This window comes from Doryrhamphus excisus, linkage group LG7 (genome assembly GCF_037039965.1).
Source record: "Doryrhamphus excisus strain RoL-2023G ecotype Guam linkage group LG7, RoL_Dexc_Guam_v1.1, whole genome shotgun sequence".
Classification (NCBI taxonomy): domain Eukaryota; kingdom Metazoa; phylum Chordata; class Actinopteri; order Syngnathiformes; family Syngnathidae; genus Doryrhamphus; species Doryrhamphus excisus.
The window spans coordinates 22,160,171-22,180,770 of record NC_136363.1 but is presented as its reverse complement, the minus strand read 5'-3'; the positions used below and the strand labels follow the sequence as shown (position 1 = coordinate 22,180,770).

At 48.3% G+C, this 20,600-nt stretch overlaps 1 protein-coding gene across 3 annotated transcripts in view; it reads right to left on the bottom strand.

The window, feature by feature from the left end:
- Positions 1–20,600, bottom strand: part of LOC144899579 (uncharacterized) — a 79,551-nt gene that overhangs the window by 43,642 nt on the left and 15,309 nt on the right. Inside the window, exons 1-5 of one of the 3 annotated variants that reach the window (XM_078792482.1) lie at positions 19,520–20,199; positions 19,054–19,445; positions 18,436–18,504; positions 8,519–8,638; positions 4,015–4,171 (exon numbers count right to left, since the gene is read on the bottom strand). In XM_078792482.1, the coding sequence (XP_078648608.1) occupies positions 4,015–4,171; positions 8,519–8,585 (224 nt within the window). In that variant the 5' untranslated portion in view covers positions 8,586–8,638; positions 18,436–18,504; positions 19,054–19,445; positions 19,520–20,199. Of the gene's footprint in view, positions 1–4,014; positions 4,172–8,518; positions 8,639–18,435; positions 18,505–19,053; positions 20,200–20,600 lie in introns of those variants that run through there. The other 2 variants (XM_078792481.1, XM_078792480.1) reach the window with 2 other exon arrangements.

Sequence of the window (20,600 nt, the reverse complement as noted above, 5' to 3'; positions counted from 1 at the left end):
AACTACCGTCTTTAAAAGCAACGCTGCAGCCAGCACATTTTTAATAACACGAACGAATGAAATTATGCTGAGTCATGGTTGCTTGCTCAGAAATATGCTAATTGAAGCACATTAAGAATAAAAATGGCAAAATGTCGTGAATACAAATAAGGCATTCAGAAGATGCATTCAAAGACAATAATACGTAGTTTTTTCAGAAGGCTTTATATGCGGCCTCTTTTTAGCTGTTTTTATATCTTTAGAACACAGCAGAAAGAAGTGCAGCTCCTTGAACTTCCTTTCCCAATCCTTCCCAAACACTTCCCTCCACGTATTGACAAGCTGGAGCCGTACGGACGGATGAAGTCCAAGCTAGCGAGATTAAAACGTAGCGGTAATGCGAGGCGGGACGCGCGTTGTTTGATCTGTCACATTTTTAATGACCTCCGGAGAGGCCAACCTTGGATTTGCATTTTGGGTCCCTGCTCCCGTAATGAAAAAAGGTAGAGCCCGGCATATTTCAGAGGGCCTGTCAAACTCACTCACGCCCCCTTTGAGGAGCGCCGGGCGACTTCATTCCGCTCTCACGGCCGACTTATGAAATGGCGGCTGACAAAAATGAACAAAGTCGGCGCGCTCGTTCTCGAAGAACTACACAATGGAGTCGGCGTGAAGTTGCGTCCGTGTGCAGCGGCGGGGCTTCGGGTTTATGTAACGGTGAGCTTGTTAGGAAGATTTTGCGGGCTGACTGACAGTGATGCACGCCGGGCCTCGGCAGAGGTGACGTCTGGGGGGGGGCGACCGTGCTGCACCAGCACGCTGAAGCAATTAGACTCCGACGGGTCGGGACTTGGCTCCACGTGCTCGCTCTATGCAGGGGTCACCAACGTGACACGCGCGTCCCGTGCGGCGTCTCGGCGCGCCAGTCAACGGGTGCCCGGTGGAATGCACATCCACGCATCCAACAACGGAAAGCCGACTTTGTGAGGACGCCATGTTAGCGCTGCAAGGCAGCAGAGCGACGCCGTTTAATCAGCAGCGCACTTGAAGTCATTTTTACAGCTAAACTAATGAGTCCAGACTATTAATTAATATAATCAGCCATTATCATGTTGGCCCCATTTCACGCACGGAACACAAGACTGTTACACATTTGTTTCTAGGGAGGATTTCTGCTAATTATCTCCTAATTAAAAGCACGAGGCTGGCGCTGTTCTGAGTCTTATTGTCCAATCTAATTGTGTGGAAAGTAAACCTCGCTGCTGGCTTTCATCTTGTGTCAATCCGACTAAAATAAAATAAAAACAAGCGCCGCTAACCGTGTCGAAGTAGCTGGCTTAGACTCATACTTAAAAAAAATACATTTCTGGTGACGTAAATCATTCAGTATTCGGCCGCATGCAAGCCTAGCAGTGTTTACTCTCGGCGGGAGGTCGGCGCTCTCGTGCTTGAACCGTTGTTTTACCTCTAATGGGGTCAACGGCAGCATGAGCTGGTGTGAATACGGCCATAAACGTGGGGCGGATGGGATGTCGGAGGATCGCGATAAACAAGGCGCCCCCCGCCGCATCGCCACCCCCCCGGCTGTGAAGGTGACACGGCCGACGCTAACGCGGAGGACAACCCTTTTGATCCATCCCAGGATATTTACTAGCTTACAGCCAATCGGAGGCCGCGAGGAACCGACAGACTTCACCCGTCATCGACCACGAGCGTACTGTGATTGTTTTATTTCCGCATCAAACACAATAAACGACAGCCAGTCCACATCGTTAATCTCAAGGCGGTCGCGGGGAGACGCTACAACAACGCCGGCTAGTCGACAACTGCACGGAGCGCAGCAATACTGGCGGCAGAAAACAGACTTCCTGCCGAGGACGTGGAGTAGAAAACGCACCAATCAGAGGCAGCGTGTCTTTCAGCATTGTTGTAGAACACCACCGAATGTCTCACTCAACGTCCATGCATGGGTCTCGTATCTGCACCATCAGGATCATCTACCTCTGCATGCGCTTTAAAAAGTACTACTACTACTCCACTTGCCGTACTTGAGTTTACAACACAATCGGCACCGCTACAACATTGGTTCTGCGGCTGCTGTGTTGTGACCGTGTTTCGGCTAACAACCTAAACCGACTCAACGATTGACAGGAGCAGGAAGCCGTGTTGTAGAGCGGCTCAATGCTAATGTGTGTCCGTGTTGCATTTGTGCGACGCGGCTAAAGACATAACCTTTAGCGTGCTGTCTTTTACGGTTAGCGCTTGAAGAGGCGGAGCACAAGGCAACAGTGGCGTGTCGCTGAAAAGGTTGCGCACGTTGTTAAATGTCACTCCACGGGGGACCCCGTCGCCCATCAAAACAATTTCCAGGAAACGACGGGATTTTTTTTACAAGCGCTTAAAATGAGCTTACATCGCGGCGTTAACGTTGGGAGTCGCTGCTTGTTTTTAAATGGTTTTTCCGCAAAAGTGATAACGCCACCGGAGGGGGGGGGGGGGGCAAGGCCAGATAAAGCACTTTTGTTTGCGCTGAAGCGATAGATCACTTAGCGGCGGACAAATAGTCTATTAGACGGGAGCGTTTCTGTCAGTCCAGCCGTCCCCCGGATATTTCCTCGGAGTGACGAGTGAAATTAGACGCCAGGAGGGAGAGTAATCTCCGTGTCACATCACTTTAGACCCGCGCGCTCGCCAAGATGAGGGCGCTCTTAGGAAAAATAATCACATTTGCCTTTTTAGTGGCATCTCTTCACTTTTGTTTCACCGCCAGGGATTGGCTAGAATGTCTGCACCGTGTTCTGCTGGCCGCACTTCTCCACAAATCCTTCAGCAGTTTGACTAATCACGATTGTCAACTACTTCGCTTGGTAGCGAGCAAACAATGGCAATTAAAGAGAAAAGGGGAAATAGTACAAGCACATTCAACAGTATAAATAATAGTAATATTCATAGTAACCGGGTGTAATAGTGCCTATTAAAAAAAAGCCATATTTCGTGATTGACATGTCAGCGAGGCCATCAAATATTCACACACTTGTCCTCCTGTCCTGTAGAAGCGAGCGGCAAACAAAACACTCGTGGTAAAACAAGGTTCCGAAGACATTCTGTCAGATTCCGCTCTTTCGTACAGATTTCATGAGCGGGCCGCTGTGGCGTAAATGCTTTCAAACGTTTTGACATCACACGCTGCGTGCCGAGGCCGTGCTCTGGTGAATAATGAATGAGCAGGATGCTCCAAACAGCTGTCTTCCTGCTACAACTTAGCGACCGCATCCTTGACTTGCGTCTCGAAGGTCTTGTTGCCGTTTTTTTTTTTTTTTAAAGAAAGGAACCATCATCATTGGAGCTAATTCTTACAATTCTGATCACTACGGCCGCTGACCAGTCGGGGGCCATCGCGAGCTGGCGCCATTGGCCGACGGGGAGACTGCCCTCCATTCATAGCGTCCCCTCTGCGCTCGTCATCTTTAATTCAGAGCTTGTGTATTTCTTTATGATTGCAACATCTGTTTGCTCCCAGGCCAGATCCCTCCGTCAGCCACCCTCTGTTCAATAATTCCTGTCCTGGGCCTTGAGAGCCAGCGACGTGGCCTGCTGCTGCTCAAACTTTGCCCGGACTCGACACACACAAACACAAAAGGACAGGTAGCTAGCCAATCACACGGCACCTTCATCATACTATAAATGTATAGGTATATCATAAAACGTGTTATCATGGAGAAGTCGTGAGGAGCCACCACATTGCAGAAAAGACGCGACTCAGCTACGTAGCGCCCGGAGATGCTAAGGGACGTTTTCCACTTTAAAAAAAACAGTTGAGTTTTTGGTGTGAGGCGAAGCAGCTTGAGAAAAATGAAGCAAAACCTGCTAACTTCATTTACGTGAAAAGGCAAAATGGACGTATTTAGTGCCAAGTTGTAATGTTTGCTCTAAGTTGAATAACAGGACTATTTTTACAAATCTATATTTTACTTTGAGTACTTTTTGCCCAACGTTGTCGGTGGCGAGGTCGCCAAACAGATGCTACCCACTGACCTAAGAGCACGGTGGCGGGGCCAGATGTTCACATGACCTTGGGACCAGCTGACGTGTCCGTGACGGAGATGGACGCTGGCAGAAGACAGCGATCCGGCGGCGTCAAAGGTTTCCCCCTTTTCCCGCGTTTTGTCGCTTGGGTCTTCAGCGGCGAAGCCTGGAAGGCAAACGATGGAGAAGGGACGATGAGAAAGATGCAAAAACAAACACGAGAAGGACAGGAGGGGAGGGCGGACCGGTCAGCGGCGGCTGTCGCAGATGTTGAGTTCAGCACAAAACACTGCCAGCAGCCATCACGTCACGGCCAAGCTCGCCCGACGAGCGGGGACAACTTCGGGCGCTGCCACTTTGGATCCGTCTCACAATTCAACAGCTGTTTCTTGAACGAACGCAGATGCAAAATAATGAGAATAATGCTGACTTAGCTGCCGCTAAGACGTAAACAAGCCACGGGAACCTGGACTTGGCATGGCGAGCGCCGCACGAGACGGACATCCGTGGTATTGTGTTCCCTGGGTGAAAGGCGTCATCCTTTAGAGGATGAATATCGGTAATCACCTTAAGCAGATATTTGAGCATGAAATAAAGTAATTGATTTCCATGACATTAGCATGTATAAGTATCTATATAAGTAATAGGAAGCTAATACCATGGTACCTTGGTTTGTGTTTCAATACGTCATTTCTTCTACACTTGGCCGAACGATACAGCGCAGGACAACTGACTATTTTTTACGACCAATATTAAATAAAGAGTTTTTATCCAAAAAATAATAATAATAATAATAAAGAAATGGTCACTGCTCGATTCCAACATGGCCGAATAAAAGAATGTACTGTGAGGTTGGAATAATATTGACAATAGCTGTGATGTTGAAGGCTAAATCTGTCCCTACATCTTGGGGGGGGTTGGCAAAGGGCACCTCAGCTGCAGTGCAGGGGCTGGGGGGGGGGGGGGGGGGGGTGGTTGTGTGAACATTTGATGACCAACGTCTCACCACAGGCCACAGTAAGGTGTCTAAACCAGGAACCAGCGAGCACGCAGCCTGTGGGCTCCTGTAGTAGAGCACGTACGTACACGGTGATGTCCGTTAAAGGGAGGGGGGGGGGCTCATGGTATTTTTATAAAGGATGTTTGAGTATCAGCGATGATTGGATGACGATAATAAGAATGTTTGGCGACGTGACAAAAGCAAAGAGAAGCAGCTCGCCAAGACCGCTGTCCAGCACCTGTCACAGCGGCTGAGCGTCACCCCCATCAGGGGGCGGTGAAATGACAGCTCCCCAAGTCTGCACAGACCAAGCCTCAGGAGGTGGAAAAGCAGAGGAATCAGAAAAGAAAAAAAAAAAAAAAAAAAAACAGGACAGATCAAAATTCCATCCAGCCAAGTGTCTGAGAGTGACTTGTGTCAGTATTGCGTCAAAGCCCATAAACTGTTCATTTCAACAGCGGGGGGGTTTAGAGAAGGGGGGGGGGGTGCGTAAACGATGCCTCGCTGCTGCCTTGCCAGACAAATGATGACAATGAAAAGCACCTTGTCAGCCGTTGTCCATTTGGATTAATGGCAGCACAGTCCAAAGAGCGCCGGGATTGGACGCTGAGGCTGATAGAAAGTGTCAAAGAGCGCGCAGCTTGTGTGTAAAAAAAAATTAAAAATTAAAAAATAAACATCCAACTTGTTTCTTAAATAGAATAATTATCGAGTTTCTTTCACCACAATACATTAATAAGATTCAAATAAATGTATTTACTTTCTATGACGTGTTGCAGTAGACCACAACATATACCACCTAAAAACACCCAAAAAAAACTTTTGTGGTGAGGTTGTCATTTTTCCTAACTGATGGGCAGTTAGGCCCACGGCACTTGCCAAGATGCAAACATCGATCTCTCCTGCTCAGTCTTCTTATTCCCCAGGTTTATGAGTGAGGGCGAACAGGTAGTACCAAATGTATGTGTGGCGGTCCACTCAAGGCCATTGTTCAGGAAAGTCCTATCGATGACATTTAGAGATTCTTTGACTACTCGTTAGCTCCTCTTTATTGATGCTAGTCTTTGTGCGATGCTAACTGCTTCCTAGCAAACATGCTAACATTATACTAATTGGGCCTTCTGTTCAATAGACAATCTTTAAGTGGCCCTTTGCTCTCTGAACAATTCAGTTGAATATCCCCATTTTAGGAAATACGTGTATATCAACATATAGTACTACATAGCCAAAAGCAGAAGTAGCGTGCAAGCAGCCATCGGCTAAAACGTCCTGCAGGGAAGCCAAAGTCGCCATGACAGTGACCATGAGGCAAGCCTTTTTACCTAAGCAGCCCGGATCAGCAACCGTATGTATGTGTGTGTGTGTGTGTGTGTGTGTGTGCGTGTGTGTGTGTGTGTGTGTGTGTGTGTGGACGATACAGCAAAATGACTCGCGCCGCCATGACAAACATCAGACGCTGCGGGCTAAGTAAATAAAAAAATAAATATAAATATCAGGCAACCAAAAATTGTTTTTGTCTGGGGGCCATGAGGAGTCTGCACCGCGTTGTGGGCCACTTCGGATGTCCACACTGGCTGGTGTAACGCAACCAACCATGCATTAGCATTGGCCCTGCAGTTAAGAAGAGGCTCTTTGGATCCTGTCAGCTAAACTTAACTCCCCCCCCCACACACACACACGCACACTAGCAGCTCCTTTTTTCCATCCGAGAGAGGAAAAGATCATTCCCAATTATTTGCCCACCACTGAAAAGGATGAACGCCCCCACCCTCCAAAGTTGAACAAGTGAAGCCGGTGCTATTTGAGGCGGTGACCTTGACTGACAAGCGCTCTTCATGGTGGTCATAAACAGCAGCGCGGGGCTGATAAGTGTTCACCGGTGCGGCAAGTAACGACCTACCTGTCAGCAGAGGGTGGCCGCTGTAAGGTGGCGGAAATTGAACATACATAATGTACGGCAATAATAGCAGCACGCTCACATTCCCATGTATTATCATTATTCTTAGGGACGCCCCCCGCCCCCCACCCCACCCAACCCCCAACGCTCACCCTCCACCCTTTGCCCTGCAGCCCGTGTCGTGAGCGTGGGCACAGCGGGTGAGCGCCTGGGGCCATGATAATTTCATTCTAATCTTTGTTCCATATTCTAATTTCACGGCGAGAAATACAGCGGCGCGGCGTTTCGATCAAGAGCTAAACAGAACACGGGCCATAACGGCGGGTTTTATGTGACGGCGTAACCGCCCGCGCGCCGCCGCTCAATTTACGATAAGGACGGGGAGGGCTGTAAATTCACGTGTGATGGCCCTTTTCAAACTTCATTACGGCGGGAGACGGCGTCTGATAGGCCGGCGCTGTATCCATATGGAAAGATGCTTAACGAGGAAGCGGCTCTTTGAGGGACGGACAAATCTGATATGCAGATTGGTAACTGGAATTACCCGCGTGTCTTGTCTGTGGGGTCAAGTTGAAAGTTCCATCTGCATCTTTGGAGCCCATTAAAGCAGCTAAAGACCTTCTGTTGCCGAGATAAGGAGCTGATTGATGGTAAATAAAAGCTCTTTAGCGCATTATGGCCACGCCGACGAGACGCACGGCTTGATCTCTGACTTTTGGGAGATAAAATCTGCTCTGCTTGGACTTGCTTTGTTTTTTCTATTTGTGATGGCAACCATAGAATCGGGAATTGAACTTATTATACAGCAGCATATCATGCACTATCCTCAATGAAAAAAATAAGTAACCAGCATAGCGCCTCAATATTAAAGTAGATAATGGCTTCAATTTTTATTTTCCCTAAATGCTAGCAAGCAGCATATCATGCAGCAACTTTTATGTTCTTTTTCTTGTAATTTGGCGAAAATGTTGCCTCTATTTTACCACCATTGTGGAACATTTCATCCAAATCAAGCCTGATTTCTAACACTTTAGCTCACTTGTCAGCAACAGGCAGCATATCATACACTATCTGGAATTTCTGAGGGGAAAAAAAATTGAATAGGATCTAGATAGGGGACTTACTGTTCCATAGATTTGAGCACATTTAAACCCTTCCCAAATGACAGCAGCATATCATGCACTATCTTGCTTTTGGGGGGGACAAATCAGATTTCAATAGCATATACAGATTTTAGTACATTTTGAGTCCACTTCAATCCTGTGAGCAGTACATCATGCAGTCTCGTCATTTTTGATACGAGTATTCCACAAGATTCTGGTCAATTCTAGTAAATCAACAAGCAGCCTGTCATGCACTCTTGTATTAAAAAAAAAGCCCAACATATTTTAGACGACGGAAAGTAATAGAATCTATTTTTCCTGAATTCAATCTATCCACGGGAGACTTCCTGCGCCTGAAAGGAGTGTATAACAAGGTTTCCGTGCAAAAGCGCTGCCAGAGAATGTCTGCAGTTTAGTCTGGAAGCCGCACCAACAGTGCGAGCGTAATCATCTCACACTCTTAATTAACAGGCAAGTCTCAGGCCTCCCACACACAAACTGCATCACACTCACAGTCAGTGCCTCCGTGGAAAAGTACAGTGCAGTGCCGAAGTATCGTGGGGAGGAATGGCGATCTCATGGAGGGTTTGTAATATTCTGACACTTGGATTGAGTCCTCTCTCCCAGGTATCCCTACAGAGAGAGCGAGAGAGAGAAATGAAGGATGCCTCCAAAGCTGGGAGACACTAATCTCCCTTGTGGAGGTCAAATCTAACATGGCAGGTTAGTGTCTGCGGAGATTGACAGCCTGGAGAAATTGGGCTGCCAGGCAGCCACAACACGCAGTGACAGTAAACACCTCCCAGGAAAAAGGCTGGTTACCAAGCCTTATAGAAAGACTGTCAGAGGGCGCCCGCCGTCACGGGCGCTGCCGACCCTCACCATGACACTCTCTGTCAACACCACCTCCATCATGTCCACGACGTCGCCGCCTCCGCGTCAAACACACACGCACACACAAATATACATAAAGACATCAAATGCTGCGTTATCAGATGCATTGCAGGCCAGGTTATTATTCTTTGCACATCAGATGACCTTAAAGCAAAACATGCTCGTATCTCAGCCGCATAAATATTCTTATATTGGAAATCATTTCCTTCTCCGCTTGTATAACCTCTCATTATTCCAGACGTTGCTGCGTCTGGCGCCCCCTGTGCGTTTATGGGCGTGAAACAGTTTCTACGGGCTTGTTCTGCTTACTCGGTGAACTCCATTAACTGCTTTGCATTAAATATCCAAACTATCTGGAAACAGTCATATCTTGGTCTCCGTTGCTTCGCCTTGAAATCCACCCTGACGTCAAACATCAAAATCAGCACCGAGCTGCATATCATGCACTATCCTGAATGTTGACAAACATTTTTCCACACATTTGGCGTCCAAATCCACGATGAGTTGAAAGCCACACAATCCCAGACAGCCGTCGTTTATGTTTGTGCTGGACGTGAACATGTAACGAAAAGGCGGCGAGACGCTCCCTTCATCTGCGTTGATCACATCTGAGCTGAAATTGGCAAGGCCGTTGAGCAAGGACCCCCTAATTGCGTGAAATATGCTATCTTACAGGCTTGCGCTGTCCGCCTCCCACAAACAAAGGCTGACAGATCATGCCCTCAGCCGGCGACCCTGCTGTGAGCATATGCGCTAATGCAAGGTCACACTGGAGGCAGGCCGCATGAGGAGACCACAGCCAAGCCATCCGCCTCCTGAGACCCCACAAGGTCCCGCTGACCGACACGGTCGTCAATTCATCGATCCGTTGCGTGGGATTGATCAATCTTGAAGCAAACGCGGGAAAACGGGGTGCGCTGCTCGGATTTAACCAGCAGAGGCGCTGTCTTTAAACGTTGCCGTTGAACACCGGGCTCAGCTAGCTGGTCGTCTAGCAGCCCGCGATGTCTCCGGCAGACCCCCGTAAGCCCGACGCCACAGCCCTCCATCCTCTGCTTGCCCTTTGTCATGCACCCGCCTCACCTCCAGAGCTGTCAGTGGCTTGTCACAAGCAATCACGGGACGCCATGCTGTCTGCCGGCCGTGTACCAGTTTGGACAGGATGACATCGGATTTCTGGTGCTGGGTGTCAAGGACCATATGAAAACAGATGTCCTCATTACCGGCTGGCCTGGGCTTTAACACTCACGGGGCTGGACTTTCATCACGGCACCCATTTGGGTACAACGATAGACGCATCTAGAGACGTTACGGTGTACACGGGCGTGGCGTTGTGCACGTTTGGAGACGCGGCATGACAAAAGTAAGTTCATGCAATGGGACAGATCGCCGCTTGTCGCACTGACTTAATCTGTTTGATTGAGCAACGGGACGCCTTCGGCTTCACAAGTCCTTGAAAGGCCGCGCATTCTGCAAGTGTGAAAAAAAACAGGAGAAATCTCACCCCCTCCCTCGCTGCACATAAACACACAATGTAGCTCGGGGGGGTGTTGTTTCATTGGGATTCCAAACAAATGGGTGATATTGAAGAAGACAAAACGTTGATTCCAGGCTACTATCTACGCTACAGCTTTAATTACACTTGGAAAGGAAGTGGTTCATCTTAGGGGCGTGGTCAGAATTTAGTCAGATTTTTTATCTTTTCAGACACGTTTGGTGACCTGAGTAAAGTAAAGTCAAACTTTGATGCATTTTCATAACAAGTGATACCATTGTGTTGCTATAACTTAAGATTTGTAAAGAGCAGGCTTCGCTACACATCTTAAAATGAGTCAGCTGCAAGTTTGATCAGCAAGTCTTCCTAAAAGGAAGACCGTCTAAATTCCAGCATGGAAACCAACTGTTGGTTTTGGAAGATTTGGTGAATAATAATAATAATTGCGTATTTAGTGTGGTTTTAGCCACCATGGATGAGTTTTAAACAGCCTATTCATCGCCCTGCCACCTAACCTCCTTTCAGGTCATAGCCCCCCCACAAAGACAGCAAGGCGGTAGAATCTGTCAAGTGTCAGCGCCATTGATCGGATGACGAGGCCTCACTGAAGCGGTAAAGAGTTAGTCCCCAACAAAGCGGCCTGCCGCATTACGCAGCCATACATTCATTTCTTCATGCCTCAAAGTCTTATTATGAGCATTTAACTTTCCACCCCCCCCTTCTCTTAGACAAAGCAGACGTCAGCCGTCATTGTGCCGGATCCCAGTTTTATTCCCAGCTCCATATGCTTCCCCCGGCCGCCCTCTGAAAGCCTGATGTTGACGCTTGGCCCCTCTTGGCCCCTGTTGGCCCCTCTTGGCCCGTTAACCATTTGAAAAGAACAGGAGGCCATTCTGTCGCCACACGGCCTATTGTTGGCGCTCAGGTTCCCGGACAAAAGTGCGAGCTCATGAATGAGTGCTTGGCAGTCCATTGACGCTCTCCATCCGCTCAATTGCAAAGGAGACAGCGGCACCTGATCTCATTCCTCTGCCCTCAAAGAGGACCGGGACTACAGTGGACCCTCAAAAAAGGATGCAAATCTTGCAAGATCTCCGCATAACTCGGTAGAGATCACTTTGTCCTGAAGAATATCCAGCCAGGGATAGAGGAACTCCATGATGGCTGCGGTGGTTGACTAAAGTTATCCCTCCCAACTTGTGTGGAAGTGGTAAGTGTTGTTGGCTTCTTAAGAAACACATTTGAAGCAAACTGGTTAACTTGCTATGAATTATGAATGTGATTGTTTGACCGTGGAACAAATGAATAAATATAAACAAACTGGAGGTCAACCGTCACCCTGGACGTTTGTTTTTTTTCCATGCGCCATCAGGAAAGAGTCACCATGGTGGTGGAGTGTCACTCCTAGCTAAATGTCGGCCAGCATGGGGGTGAAAAGAAAAGCTTGCGTGTGCATCAGAGCACAGGAAAGCTGGAGGAAACCCCTCTGATAGTCATACCTCTTGGGGGGGGGGGGGGGGGGGACAGCCTCGAGAACTGTCGGCCTTCAAGTAGCCAAAGCTCTGCAGCTCAGTCTCCAGGTCTTCCCTTAGTGACAAACTCGTCCACATCAGAGAGCCGTCACGCCTAACGAGAGCTGACTGGTGACACGCAGATTGGGATGGGGGTGGCGGTGGGTGGGGTGGGTGAGGGGGGCGTGAGCTGCCTGGCTGCCCCGCGGCTACAAAAAAAAAAAAAACGCCACGCTCCGCCTGCCGTGTGAGAGGACACAACTGCTTCCTGCAAGGCTCAGCTTTAACACCATAAGCTCCACCAGCCTGCAGCCCACAATGCATTGCACTTACACTCACAATGATCACAATGACACAAGCAACGCACTTTCCAATCACTTTACAAGCACCCAAAAGTAGCTAGCATATGGAACAAGCTGGGTTCAACATCTAAAAGCCTGGAAAACAAAAACAGCACTGATCCAGCCACACAGGGATAACTCTTCATTCCAAGCCGCCACGCAAGGAAAGCCGCTTTCTTTGCAGGCAGTCTGTGACCAAACAGCAAATCATGGGAAAAATAGCTTTGCCTTGCGACACAAAAGAGAAAGAAAAGACCAAACCAGGCCTTCATCCATTCATCCATTCATCCATTCATCCGCGCTCCACCAGGATGAGAGGCCGGTGTCGTGTTCCTAGCATATGTCGTCTAATGTCAGGTGAGATAAGACACAGGCGCTGCACAGCATCCGCCACACGCAGCTTGACCCCGTAGCCTAAAAACACAGCCCCTCTCTTACGGTCAAGTGAGTCAGCCGGGAAAATATATGCAATTAGGTCACGCTGGCCTGAGCCACCCAACGTGCACATGAGCATCAATGTCATGAGGAAAGCAAACATCCGCTGCCAAGATAACGTGCGTCCAATGTTTCCATTCATTTTGGCATCAGGAAGGCTACTTCACGCTCCCTGACGCTTGGACTGGAGCTCGGGTCTCATTTCAGTGAAAGCTGCAAATAGGATATTTTATTTATATTTAACATGGAGGATCCATTTATTTATGTCTTCATGATGCCGTCTTTTATGTTGGACCGGTGCCTATCGAGTGCTGGGATAGGCTCCAGCATACCGGCGACCCTAGTGAGGTTAAGCGGCGTAGAAAACTGATGGATGGATAAATGGCCCGGAAATATGAAATTTTATATTTTAATTTTCACTGAAAATCCACAGGAAAGTTTCACAACAATGTCTCAACAGCACCTCTGCTGGCTGCAGCAAAGTAGTGCACTCCTTTTTTTGCTCCAAGGTACAATTCATTGATATCATGATCAATAGCAAAGAATTCTTAATTCTCTTAATCATTTAATGATGTGCAAACATGAGGCCATTTAATGTCCGTCCTTCCCACAAGCTTCCATGAAGGAACATATGGTGCCTCCTTAAAAACTTATAGGTATAATAACGCAACATTACTCTCCCAGGTTATTTCCCGTCTATGGCAGCGCCATGAAAGCCAAATAAAAAGAGTATAAAAATGCAAATGCTTGGCCCGATTCACGCCTCCCCTGGCCACCGTCACCCGCCTCCCCTGGCCACCGTCACCCGCCTCGCCTGGCCCTGCTCCCTGACAAGCTCACCCACCGAGCGACAGCCTCACGTCACGGCCAAACCACCAGCCGCACACGCTTCCTCATTTTGTCCACTTCAACCCTCAGCGCTTATTTCATTTCCTCCGCCGCCTTCCAAGTCCCAAGTCCATCCCTCGCTGCCGTGTCGGCCTATTTGGCGAATTTGGCCTGCACGGCCGACAAGAGAAAGCACGGACGAGCCAGAGCTCACAAAAAGTCGCCGGCGAGCCAAACAAAGGTTGCACGCTCCATCATTCAAAGCGGGGCGGCGGCGACAGCTGCCTCCGCCACGCTCACGCTGACAAACGGCCAGAAAAACAGATGGTTTGTGCATTCATGACCAGTTTAGTGGAAGCCCAGGAGTCGCCCCCATTCAAGGGGGTGGGGGGCTTCATTTTTTTGTCAGCCTCTGCTTTTTGGGCATGGTAGAAAATGACAAATGCATTTAAAAAGCATCCCTTAATGAGGGAGGTCACGCCGGCGGTCTTGTGACCGTTTATTACAATCCTGCCAAACGTTTTGTCGACCTGATCAAAGTTAGCCTTTTATTTGCGGAAAGACAAGAAGTGTCTGCTTGTAGTCCACCAGCGGACCCCCAGATGATACTGTAGGTATCAGACAGACAGATTACATTTGTGGCGTCTCGGGGTCGTGATCAAAATACTTGGGACGTTCTGATGGATGGCAGCCATGTTTTACAGCCAAAAATGGAAAAGAGTGAAGTTGATACGGATTCTAAGTTGTTTATTGTTGAATTACTACATCATTTCTGTCAATTCTGTCAACAACGCAAGGCCCCATCCTGTCGCGAGGAGGTAGGCGATGAGCAAAAAGGTGCATTCAGGTACCCAAGAGGTGTTCCAGGCCAGTAATTACACACGTCACATGATTTAGAGACAGCTTAGCGTTTGCTGTAAAGCAGCGAGGCGTGAAGCATACTGGGCTGCTGAGCATCCTCGTCAAGATCTTGGCACAACACCCCCAAAAAAGTCATCTTCAATTGCGGGGGGAAGCATTCAGCGCGTTGCACTATATCAGCCACCGAGCTGCTCGCACGCATTAGCGGGGGTGCCAGCCGACGTGACGGGCAGGACTGAGGCAAGTTTGTTTGGATGAACATTAGCGGCGCATCTCCAACAATGAAGGGAGAACGGCTGAGCAGATATGAATTAAAGATAGCGCCATGCCACGCCACGCCACGCCGCGTCTGTCTTTGCCGGGAAACCATCTGGACGTTCAATATTACATCGACGCTTCTCACACCGATCGGGATCAGAGTTTGTCGGCGGGTCTCGGCGAGGCCTCGCACCCAGATGTGCTTGCTGAGCTGACGGAACGCATTTGTCGCCGCATCACTCTGCCTGCCTCGCGGTCGTGCCGCCGCCTCAAACGTCGCCTCGGAGAGGCGGCACAGCTGCGGCCGAGACGACGAGGCTCTTTGGCTTATGGAAAATATGAAAGAAACATCATGTCACGCTTATGTTGAATTATACACTCTAATGGGACCACAGTTGGGGGGGGGGGGGCACGCAGCTTTAAAAAACAATGTCAGTTAGCTGTGACTTCATTACATTCCTGTGGAGGATGAAAATATTTACACTACAATATTAAAACAGGAGTTCAGAACATTCCTAGAGAGATTATCCTATCCACTATGAAAAAATATATGCATGACTGGAATGTTATGCTCCTGCCTGAAAAAAACGCTAGTCAAAAGATCCTCTCCATGCATGAATACGAGTCAAAGATCCTATGTGCGTGAAAATGCTCGTCAAACATCCTCTAGTCAAAGACCTGATTTATGCAAAAATACAAAACTCGCTAAAAATGCAAAAACACGATGATATGCATGTGAAAATGCCAGTCAAAGATCATATATATTGCAAAAAACATGCCAAAGATCCTGTGTGTGAAAATGCTAGAGCCTCCACAAGTCAAAATACTAAAAAATGCACTAGTCAAAGAGCCTATATGTACAACACCACAAGCCAAAGATCCTGTATATGTAAATGCTTGTGAAATGGTGCCAAAATGCTAGTCAAAGATCCAATTTCTTCTGCTGCATGAAGTAGCATTGAAAATAAATGAAATAAGACCTACTTCATTCAAATAAAGATTCAAATGGTGTCCTCTTTTGGGATTATGACTCCATATTAAAATCCATAAATACACGTGCATTTGAATGCACCAGCATATGGAGGCCAATGTAGGAGAGCATGAATTAACACCAGGGTCGTATCTTGGCCATTTCCGTCAGCGGCGGTTTTGTGATCTTGCTCATGTAAGCTCAGCATCATTGCGCTGGACGTCTCATAATTAACATAATCACTGTCCTCATTTGCATAATTCCTCTGATGCTCCTCACTGTCATGACCAGCGGTACCGTGGGAGACAACCACCAGCAGATTGCTGACCTATAGGACGGAGGCACACAGCTGACACAATGTAAACAAGGATGCCACACACACACATTTGGTTTCTACTTGAATACTGCCCTCCTCTGACTGTTTGAGGGACTGCATTTCATCTGATCCACTTTTGGAAGACTTCTCACCATGACAGATCCTCTCTGGAGCTCCAACTTCCTCCTCCAATCCAATCTTATTTGTCTTTGGACTGCCTGGACCCCTTTTGGCAGACGGAAGGACTCGTCGCAACACCATGTGGGAGGTGTTTAAAGATAGACAGCGAGCCGCCATCTCTGCCAAAAAGTGCTGGCCTTTCCTGATCACATGAACATGTGAATTTGGACCCAAAATAGCAGACCAGGCTCAGGTAGGGCTTGGAAAATGGGAGCATGATGTTATCTTGGAGGCTAAATTAGCTCATGATAAAAACAAACTACTGGTATGTTAGCTTGGAAGAGAGACTTTGGTGGCTGCACGAGTTTAGGAAAAAGCAATTAAAGCTGCGGTAGACGACTCAGCAATGGAGCATGGCAGCATCCCAGCATGATGTACAGTAGAAGAAGCCTGTCAAGGTGATTTCTAGCTGCTCACCATGGCCATCATACACACACACACACACACACACACATTAATACCCACAAGTGAAACCGTGACCTGCACAAGGCAGCCCCGACCTGCCGTCCCAGAACTTCCCACTCCGATCCGCCCACCCCAGAGCGGGCGGGATCCATCCATCTTCCCTTGTTACCCCCCCATGACTGAACAAGGACAAGAGCTCAGGATGAGACGACTGGATGCATTTATAGAAGAAAAGCACAATATGTTCTATGTACTGTTTGTTTTGAAAAAAGCGTGTTAGCGTTGATGCTGGAATGTACGCCGTCTGAAAGTGCCTTTAAACGCTGCGAGCGCACCGGATTGTGTGTGTACCTTTAAAAAGGAAAACTGCACTTTTTGTTTTAAGCTTCAGTCCTTCATTGCCTTTCAGTGTGTTCCAAAGTTCATTAGCATGAGGGCGCTAACAATGCACAACATGGGACAAGCCTATTTCCGCTATAATGCTCATGCTAGGTTTCCTAGCCACTGAAAGAAAACATGATGACAGAGCTTCTACGTCTACATCTTACCCACGGAGCCCCACAAGCCTGAAATAATCCTAAAATAAGCAATAAAATCCTGAAGTGAATGTCAAGGACAACAACAAAGCCGGTGTGTGGTGCCACTAAAGGGCGACTGCTTGGTTAGCTGCAAAGCTCCATTTTGGGACCTTTGGTTCCCACATTGAATTAAAAATCCATTATGGCCTCTTAGCATGGTGCAAAGTGCTTCAACTGCACTTTTAATTATTGTTTCAAGTGCTTTGGAATTACTCCATTCCCATCGAACAACAATGTTAAAACGGTTTGGATCCTGGTTTAAATCAGGAGTGGGTGGTACAAACACGAAGGGGTGACGCTGTCAAGCCACCTTGAGCAGGGGCATGCTGATGGCACCCGCTATACGTGGTACAAAAGTACAAGAGAAGAAATGTAAATGAAATATTGAGGAGACTCGGTTGCGGCAGGTAAGGCGGGAAGAAGAAGCGGCGCTCCCCTTCACATCCCATTGGCGCTCTCCTTCAGCACTACCTCCGTGAAGGCAGGCCAGGGCCTGGGCTCCCCTGGCAGCAACTAAGTGGCTTGCTGGCATATGGCGCAACCTCCATTTGAGTGCTAAAAGCTGGATATTGTTTTTGTGGAGCAGATGTTGGCGGGCATTGGCACACGGTGCCGCTGACTGGGCCGCACAGCTGGGAACGCCGTACGTGTGTGTACGTGTGTGTGTGTGTGTTCACGTGTGTGTGTGACCCACATACAGGGGGAGCCATTGGCAGCAGGATGTTTGTCCCCGTATTGTCTGAGAGACCTGCTTGTTATTAGGCTTTTGTGCCGTTCTGGTCGTCACTGTATTTGTTTCAAACTTGGATCTTCACACTTGCACAATTCAACATGTCCGAAAAGGAGTAGGAAGATTGGAAGATTGCAAATTAGCGTCATATCTAACAATATATCTCATTCATCATAAATGATTCTACTTTTATGCCAACAGACAATAAAAACCAAGCTGCTAAAAACACTTGACTAATGAACCCCAAAACAAGAACACGTGAGCCCTGACCGACTTCCCAAACCCAAAAGTGTTCCGACGCCAAGGATGGACAAATTGGACAAAGATTATGCTGAGATTATGATAAGGATGCCAAAGCCATTATCCGGGCTACTTTGACAAATGTTGTGCCTTACTGTGAGCAGATGGGACTGAGGGTTTGGGTTGGGAGCATCCTTCACCCGCTCGGTGAGACTAGACTGCGATAAACGACAATACCCCCGATGACGGCGTCACGTCTCCCACAATTTGACTTCCAGACGTCAACCACCTCCATGTTTATGATGGTTATGTCAGTCGTGTATAAGCATAAAACAGACACGGAGAAAACAGTCATAATCTGAAGAGGATTGGGGGGGTAGAAGATTACCTGCATCCAAAGGAGACAGTCCAGCCAAACCAGGAAAGAAGTCATCAACCACCCGTCACTCCGAGGAATCTGCAAAAATAATCACACAATCATTACAACAGTAAACTTGCAGTGGAACGGCGACTAATGGAGGCTTGGAACAGTTCGCTGGGAATCTGGAAGGACATGGCGGACGGAAGCGCTTTGACAGAAGTTATGAACACAGATCCGACCTCATCACCGTCAGGCGGTTCTGATGGACGCTTTGGGGGCTGAGCAACTCGAGCAGAAGAAGATAGCGAGCGCCGCTACCTCAGAAAAAGTGGACAAGTGACAGGTGAGTGCCATTCATACCCGCACGCTTACATCGAGATTTGTACGACTCCTTTTTGGTTGCTAAGTGAGTCAGGACATCGCCTTCCATGCGGTGGGCAGGCCTCAGCCCTCAAACGTCATATCAGCTTGACTTTGATGGACGTGTGCTACTTCTGCACTTGGCAGCGCATGTGACCGAGGGACTTTTTGTTTGAAGGTGGCAAAGGCGGCGTGGACTTGGCAATATATTAATAATCCAGATGATTTACATTACGTTTGCATTGAGACATCCGAACCAACAAGCGGTGAACGAGTGAAGCTTACCACTTTGGTTCCACTGGAGGGGGGTGTCTTCAGGTGCTTCGATTTGTCAGCCGGTTTGAGCGTCTGGTGGTGAATTGATCCTTGACATGACTGAAGCCCCGCCTCCTTCCCCCGCAGACAAAAGGAGGTCCACGATGCGTCAGCGTCACTGGCTTCATCCCATCATATCCACTCTGCTGCTCCCGGTCGTCAGCTGTGACAAGCCTTCACCTGAGCTGACAGGTGACTGTCCTGAGGCCGGGGGGGCGGGAGGGGGGTGTGCCGTAACCTGCCAACGTTGTGTCAGTCTCCCGATAGCAGCTTCTGTCATGTCTTCTCCACGCCAATCACCGTGGCAACTCGGTGTCAGCAAACGGCGGCGGAGATTGCAGTGTCACGTATAAAGCCTTGAGCTGGAGGACGACCAGGGTGGCTGATGTCAATGTTGATAGGACACATGCAAATAATTACAAATCTCCCTTTTTACCTTGGCTGTAATTGCCGTCACGCCATAGGAAGGAGCGCTGAGGACTCCAAAGGGCAGATTTACCAATATCAATCATGTTACAGTAAAATCGCATTAGGTAGACATCATTTTCCAGGAGCCTTCAGCTATCTTGAGGATTTCTTAAGCATCAGCTATGAGAAGGTATACTAGTTAAAAGAACTGCATGAATACTGAAGGCAAACAACAAAATGAAGACCCAACACAACCCTTGACCAAATGATGAGCGTGAGATCACTCACTATTAATGTTTCCTTAAATATGATCTAGGAAAAGGCATGGAGACACTTTCCCTGGTAATTGCAGCTCCAAGATGAGGCCCAACATTCCCTTGTTGTCCTCTTGTGATTAGACAGAGATTCATTTGAGCAATGCTAAAGGTTGCGCTGACCTAGCCCCGTAATCACAGCTTTTTGGATGGGGGGAGGCAGTGTGTGCCATATGGCCGAGCATCACAACAATAAATCAGTTTCAGCCGCGGCATCATACTCGATCTGCGAAAGGAGGAACTTTTCCTCCAGAATTCCGTGGGATCCCATTCTGGTCAATTGTGGCTTTTGAAAGAGAAGCTTGAAGCCAAACGTTGCATGCACGCAGACGATGACGCTCTGATTGATGAAATAACGGCTATCTGTGATTAGGCGACAACCCCCCCCCCACCCCACCCCTCAAAAATGTAAATGAGTAACCTTTAGGAGGGCGCAGGGTGGCAGCAGCGGCAGATGGGCAGTAACTGGAATGGGATGGAGGTTGGCTGGGATAAATATCTCACGCTATTCTCCACAATCAATCCAAAACAAAAGCTTTGGATTCTGGCAATCGGGAATGGGATTCATACGGGATGAACTGGAGAAAGCGACCCCCCCCCCCCCCCCGGCTTTGCCCGCAGACGCTTGTGAGCGATTAGTTCATCGTAATTGGGCAGTTGCTTGAAGTGACCTTGGTGCTTTTATGGCCGCCTGTGTACACGTGCATCATTGCGGCATGTTTACAAGGCGAGCCAACCAAATGAAGTGTGTGTCGGCATCGACCCTGCGGCTCACAGGCGACATCAGCTTACGAG